Source organism: Triticum dicoccoides, chromosome 6A, assembly GCF_002162155.2.
Source record: "Triticum dicoccoides isolate Atlit2015 ecotype Zavitan chromosome 6A, WEW_v2.0, whole genome shotgun sequence".
Taxonomy (NCBI): Eukaryota; Viridiplantae; Streptophyta; class Magnoliopsida; order Poales; family Poaceae; genus Triticum; species Triticum dicoccoides.
In genome coordinates, this window is record NC_041390.1 from 576,050,348 (window position 1) to 576,056,976 (window position 6,629).

At 41.5% G+C, this 6,629-nt stretch overlaps 2 protein-coding genes across 3 annotated transcripts; both read left to right on the plus strand.

Moving 5' to 3' along the window:
- The first annotated feature begins 206 nt into the window (after positions 1-206).
- Positions 207-1,240, plus strand: LOC119316404 (signal peptidase complex catalytic subunit SEC11A-like). The gene is made up of 6 exons (XM_037590723.1): positions 207-249; positions 353-465; positions 573-683; positions 784-917; positions 1,055-1,101; positions 1,176-1,240. Exons 1-6 carry the CDS (start codon positions 207-209, stop codon positions 1,238-1,240), a joined length of 513 nt encoding a protein of 170 aa, XP_037446620.1.
- Positions 1,241-3,229: 1,989 nt separating this feature from the next.
- On the plus strand, positions 3,230-4,829 carry LOC119318100 (alkylated DNA repair protein ALKBH8 homolog). 2 transcript variants are annotated; one of them, XM_037592620.1, is made up of 4 exons: positions 3,230-3,569; positions 3,789-3,817; positions 3,920-4,121; positions 4,338-4,496. In XM_037592620.1, the coding sequence occupies exons 1-4, from the start codon at positions 3,314-3,316 to the stop codon at positions 4,355-4,357; spliced, it is 507 nt and encodes a 168-aa protein (XP_037448517.1). In that variant the 5' UTR covers positions 3,230-3,313; the 3' UTR covers positions 4,358-4,496. The 2 variants fall into 2 exon arrangements, with proteins under 2 accessions (XP_037448517.1, XP_037448516.1); XM_037592619.1 differs by having other exon boundaries at positions 3,236-3,569; positions 3,920-4,126; positions 4,338-4,829.
- The last annotated feature ends 1,800 nt before the right edge of the window (positions 4,830-6,629 follow it).

Sequence of the window (6,629 nt, forward strand, 5' to 3'; positions counted from 1 at the left end):
TCCCGTACGTGTGTGGTGTGGTGATCGATGGTGTCCGTCACCGATTCGTATCGAGTGGGTACGTAAGTCTACCTACCTTTTTATACTCCGCGGCTCCGTCTATATAGACACACACAAGGGAAGGTACTACACGTTCGCTGGAAAATACTCTAGAATCGATCAGAAAACTAGCTGTGTTTTCTCCATCGTCCAGCCGAGAGGAGGCTATGAAGATCCGGCATGCGCTCACCCAATCCGTCACCTTCCTCGGTACATATATAGGCCTCTTTTTTCAGTGTTCTTCAGCGTTGATATTTTGCTTCTGTCTGTTCTTCTTCTTCTTGAAGAATTTTTAATTAAATTTGGAATGCAGTTATGGTCGTTGCATTGTTGGTGCTGGTGCCCGAGGGAATAATGCTAGTGACGGGTGTCAAGACACCGGCGATGGCCGTTTTGTCGGAAAGTATGGAGCCTGGAATTAAAAAGGTACGTGATACAATTTGTTTTTAAATGTGGGCTTCAGTTTGTTGCCCCCTTTGATTTCGACCGACATATTGATAAATGCATGCATGGAATATGTGCTTATTTTGCAGGGTGATATGGTGTTTGTGCACAACATGAGCAATGAACCTTTCCACGTAGGAGAGATCATTCTTTTCAAGGTTGATGGCTTTGAACATCCAGTTGTCCATCGCGTGATCAAGGTAACAGCAAGCCCTCTAGTGATACACACCAATCAAATCATTAAAAGTTTATATGTCATGTTTTGTTTGCCTTGAGAATAATCTTCTCAAATTATTCTAGGTTCACGAGCATCGAGATACTGGAGAAATCCGAATACTCACCAAAGGGGACAACAATTCAGTGGATGACCGATTTCTCTATGCGAGTGGGCAGCTTTGGCTTCAACCGCATGACATTATTGGACGGGTTGCAGGGTGGGTTGTTCTCTTATCATGTGTCTACTATCAAATTTGGACATGTATTAATATGGCTGTATATATACCTTGCTCTACCGTTTCAATTGATTAATGTCTTTGCATTGTTAATTTTGTGTTTTATCCAATGCTAACAGCTACCTGCCATATGCTGGATGGCCTACTGTCTTCATCAGTGAATCTTATAAGGTACGCAAGCACACATTGTATTCTGGTTAATTTCTGTATATGCCATTGTTTATTTAATTAAATACTCACACAGGGTCTCTCTTTTCCTTCTAATGAAAGATGTTGCTGAATGGTCGAAGCACTACAACTCCTGAAGTATACTGGGTAACAATGTAACCGCGGCAGATTCATGTGGGTTGTCTCCATAATGTCTTGTTAGGGGTTAAAGAATGCATGAAGCGACGAAGAGTATGTAAAAGATGTATCATTATCATAGTCTCCACAACATAGTAATCGAGCTCCATCCGTCTTGTTGAAGTCATTTTCTATAGCACGGTCGACAAGATTTCTTTTTTCGAGAACGCGCAAAAGTCTTACATTTCTTTGCACGATCGACATGATTCTAACTCCTTCTTTGAAAGGTAGATTTTGATGAAACATGTTGTTAGATGTATTCTTCTTCTTTTTTGACAAAGGGTGAATTTTATTGACTCAAAACAAAGTATTATGTGGATACAAAAACAATGAACACACACTGCATTGGCAACGACGAGTGTGAGTAGCCATCGAAGGGTCAGTACACCCTGGTCGGAGAGCAGATGGCGGTTGCAGGACGTTGGATCTGAGGAACGAGTTGGAGGCACCAAGGTGAGGCAGCGCACGTCCTTGCTGTCACCCTCCACTGTGGGGCCCGAGGGCCTCCTTCAAGAACGGTGAGGGAGGGAAGCTGTGGTAAAGGCCTCTAGGAGTGGCAGCGGCCTCCGTAGTCGCCCACGAGCGACCCAGGAGGCAGTTTAGGTCGTGTATTGGGAGGCAATTCACATATAGAGCAGAAGAGAAGCAATTATTTGCTACGTGCTATGGACTCGGTCTTTGCTTTTTTTAGCTTAAGACCCACCTTTTTTAATGTATAAAACTCGCCAAGGTCGACTTTAGAAGCATTAAGACAAATCTTATGTCCACTTTAAAAACGCCTACATCAAATCAGTCTTGCGTATCTTTTTGTGGGCAAATTTTAATATGGGACACTCTTATCTTCTTTTTACATGAGAGATAAGAGTATATAATAGATCTGAGCTTGTGGATCCAAGATGAATTTAATGAAACACGAGAATCTCACTCTTGAACAACCATCGTTAAAAAAATACATTTGGATCGAAATAGAGCTACAAGAATAATGATAAACTTTAGAAGAAACAAAAGAATCTAAAATAAATACTTAGTGAGAGCACGAATATTCATATTGTCAAACTAACTGATCACTCGTCAGACCAGGTAACATCCTGCAAACCGATGTTCTAGTCGAGGCCCGGGGCATCCCACACCGCCAGCGAGGTGTCCACGACGTTGTAGGCGCATGGCTCCTCGTAGTTGTGCTCGGCATCACAACCGTGGACGGAGTCGCACTCGTCCACCACCTTTAAAAATGCAGGAATAAGAAAAACATAAGATTGAAATGTCATGTTCATCTCAATTCTACAAGTTTTGGGTTGTTTGATTGCATCATAGGAAAAACATAGAATTCTTTCAAAGAGGTTTGAGTGGATGCTAGAAATTCTATGAACATAGTATAAAAAAACTTTAGAAAAAATTCCTATAAGATTCAATCTTATGAATCAAACAACCAATATAGAAAAAGTTTCTAAGGATTCTAATCCTTCAAAAATTCCTTGTAAAGTGGGGCAAATCATCTAATCCCCCCATCCTGGCACACCTACCCACTGTAGTGATTTTGGGTGCATCCGAACCAGAGCACCGAGTCGCCCCATCTCCTGGTGATTTCACTGCATGACTCCCTTCGATATCGTATTTGCTATATACTAGTGGTTGGACGCCGCCATTTCGTATCGCTTGAGAGGAAGGTGTGTACGCGTTTCTTCATCTTGAAGAAAAAAAAATATACCCTTCATCTCAAAATTAGAAGAAAAAAACTCACATCAACCAACTAGCTTAAGAGGACATCTCGAAAAGAAAAGAAAAAAAACCTTACTTCCATCTTAAAAGAAAAAAATCTCGAAAAGAAAAAAAGCCTCACTTCCGTCTTCCGAAAAAGAAAAAATATCTAAAAAAAACTTTTCGATTTTTTTAGGGAAAAGAAACTTTTGATGACTGGCCCCTTCTTTCGGCCTTAATGGGCATGGCTGAACCGCTGAAGGCCCACTTTGGTTAGCGAACGAACGCGGAGATTCTGGGGGGTCCTGCGGTGAAATCACCGGACTCTAGTCACCATGGTTACCGTCGCCGCCGCAGCCGCCTGCTACGACGAGGAGGTTCACAGCCGTGCCGCGCTGCGGGAGGCCTTCGGAGACTCATCAGACAGCGATTCCGACGCGCCCCGCGGCGCGGCTAGCACGCCACCGGTTCAAGGGGCGGGCCGCGAGCGCTGGAGATGGGCGGCGGTGGCGGAAGTAAGGGGCCTGTGGCTCTGCGCCGCCTTCCTCTCGCCCGACGAGCAGTCGCGCCTTCTCGCCGCGATCCAACGAGGTGAGTAGCCGGGTCGGTCGCCTCATGTCTTCCTCTGGCTATCTTTTTAGCTGGGCACTGTGTCCATATTTGGTTCCAGCCACCAAATCTCAGAGGAATATTTTTTTTGAGGCAAATCTCAGAGGAAATTTAGGTCTAGCTTGCTATCGCTTATATGAATCCTAAATGTGTATGAGATGATTCAAAGTGTTGATGTGCCCATTTGTGTTTCTTTTGCAGAAGAATGGTTCAGTGATGCACACAACCAAGTAACTTTATTTCCCCTCGATTGTTTCAGATCTGGGAAATGTGCTTTACATTTTCATCAGTCGGTTTTAATGTTGAGAAATCTTTCAAAATCGATGTACTAGGCAATGAGATTTGGTGATCTCCCTCCATGGGCTGTCGAACTTTCGGCACTTGTTAGGGAAGCTATTTGCGTTGGTAGTGTTGATGATGCTAGTGTTGGCACTGGGTGGATGAACGAGGATGAAGACGCATGTCCTTTGCCGTCAGATTTACTGTGGAGAGAACCGCTTTTTGATCAACTGATTGCAAACACATACAAGCCAGGTGAGGTATGGAACTTTTATTCTCCTCCATAGTTTGGAGCCTATGTGTAACATCAAGCATGCAGATAGTGCTATAATTCAGATAGTCTTTCTTCAATATATATCCACAAAGGCAACTACACAAGTAAAGCAGCGGGATACAATTTTCTTTTCTTTTTGTTGAGAGTATTACATTTTTTCCTGTCATCTATTGTAACAAACTGATATTGCAATGTAGGGTATCTGTGCCCATGTTGATCTCATGCGCTTCGACGACGGGATCGTTATAGTCTCCCTCGAGTCTGCATGCGTGATGCGCTTCAGTCGAGAAGGTGCTGCCTGTGATACGCAAAAGCCCGGGGAGAGCGAATGTACAAACGTTCCCGTCTACCTGAACCCAGGCTCACTTGTTGTAATGTCAGGCGATGCACGGTATCACTGGAAGCATGAGATCAACCGCAAGCCAGGTGCTCAGCTCTGGAATGGGATGGAGCTTGAGCAGCATAGAAGAACTTCAGTTACTCTGAGGAAACTCAGGGCTTCTCCCAACTAAAATTGGCATTGTTAACATTTGTTGCATAATGTTATCGTTTTGGCAATGTTGTATACCAATTATTTCGCAGTGTATCATGGAGAAGTTTAATTAGGTTGCTATAGAAAATCAGCTAAATGTTTGCTTTGGGCATGTGAATACAATGCTATGTATTTAACAAAATATTGTTGACTGTTTAGAAACTATGCTTGCAAGATTTATTTTTCTTTCTGCAGTCATATGATCTACTCCCTCCGTCCCAAAATAAGTGTCTCAACTTTGTATACTAAGGTGGAGACACTTATTTTGGGACAGAGGGAGTATAAAATATTGTCGAACCAGGCTGTAATACATGAATACACCAATTCTCTAGTCATGACGTTAGTTGTTGATCTTTTTTCCTTAATCAGTTGATCATGGTGATATTTACAACCATCCTAGCACCATGTGTTTTTCTTTAAGCACAACTGCAAGTGTGTATAAAGAGCACTCATTAATTCCATAACAAACAATGCACACGGCACACATTTTAGTTGATGGCTGGTGAACTGGTGATGGCTCAGTAACTGGGCCTCATACATGATTTAGATAATTGATGCGCATGGTTCTTAACCACCACAGGTCGCCAGTGAGTGTTCAGCGGTAGCAGGGCATAGGGTATTCGGTTGCTTGGGAACGATCCGCCCAGGGGTAGGGTTGATCCCCACTCACCGAACCCTCCATTCACTCTAAGGCCAACTTCAACGCTCAGACCCTAAACAGATGTCTGTTTTCTTTAGATTTTGTTCGTTTGGATCGAAAAAACGGACACACACGTCCAGATGTCGTCCTCCGGCCGCTGCATCCTAAATTTTTGTCCACTTTTGGACTATCAAATTAGACCTAAATAGACAATGCAAATAATTTTAAAACGATATATATATATATATATATATATATATAGTGTTACTATTCATCACCCAGGGTGCAGAATAAGTTATTCTTCACCCGAGGTAATTTTACGATCATTTCATAATTAAATTACGTTTGGAATTCAAATAGTTACATTTCTATTGATTCACTACGTAAAATTTGACATAAAAAAGTAAAAATATAGGTCATAAGACAAGAAAATTTGCAGTTTATGTGTATTTTAGACTATGTTTTTACGTTTGTAATTTTACATAATATAAAATATTTTTTACGGCGATTATATATTTTCTTATGATCCCTTTTTGCGTTGGAAATAAGACAAAACTTATATATATATATAGGAAAATGGTTGTGTACTCCTGGGAGTACGTACTCCCGCTCCTCATATACCACATAGATGAATCTTTTATACCTTTTTATTATTTTTAATATACTTCATTAGTAATTATTAGATACCCCAAAATGAGTTTCATGAAAAAATTCATGTGAGTCTATGTATTTTTAAATATTTACGTATATACTGATGTGTTTGTACGTGAAAAGATATATTACAAAAAATACGTCGCAGATGATATTTTTTCAACTAAACTCATATTGGGGTATCTTAGAATATTTAATGAAGTATATTGAGAATAATAAAGAGATACAATTAATGCGTATATGAGGTATATTGAGGATGGGAGTATATACTCCCAAGAGTACAGAAGAGGAGTATATATATGTATATATATATATAGAGAGAGAGAGAGAGAGTGACACTATTCTGATCCTAGGTATATTGAGGATGGGAGTACATACTCCCAAGAGTACAGAAGAGGAGTATATATATGTATATATATATATATATAGAGAGAGAGAGAGAGTGACACTATTCTGATCCTAGGATCAGAATACTTATTCTGGTCATGGCGCCTCTATATAGACGGGATTGACATTTCCCGAAATTTCAAACCGGTCGACCGAAGGAAAAAAAACACAGCTACCCCTAACCTCCCATGTCCCCGGCCTTCTGGACATCCTCTACCAAATCGCCGCCACATCTCCCGCTCGGCCGACGCCCTCCTCCACGGCCGGCGCGCCACCACA

Coding starts and splice junctions, on each gene's coding strand:
- LOC119316404 (XM_037590723.1), top strand. CDS start 207: ATGAAGATCCGGCATGCGCTCACCCAATCCGTCACCTTCCTCG. Junction 250..352: donor CCAATCCGTCACCTTCCTCG/GTACATATATAG, acceptor TTTGGAATGCAG/TTATGGTCGTTGCATTGTTG. Junction 918..1,054: donor ATTATTGGACGGGTTGCAGG/GTGGGTTGTTCT, acceptor CAATGCTAACAG/CTACCTGCCATATGCTGGAT.
- LOC119318100 (XM_037592619.1), top strand. CDS start 3,314: ATGGTTACCGTCGCCGCCGCAGCCGCCTGCTACGACGAGGAGGTTCAC. Junction 3,570..3,788: donor TCTCGCCGCGATCCAACGAG/GTGAGTAGCCGG, acceptor TTTCTTTTGCAG/AAGAATGGTTCAGTGATGCA. Junction 3,818..3,919: donor TCAGTGATGCACACAACCAA/GTAACTTTATTT, acceptor TCGATGTACTAG/GCAATGAGATTTGGTGATCT.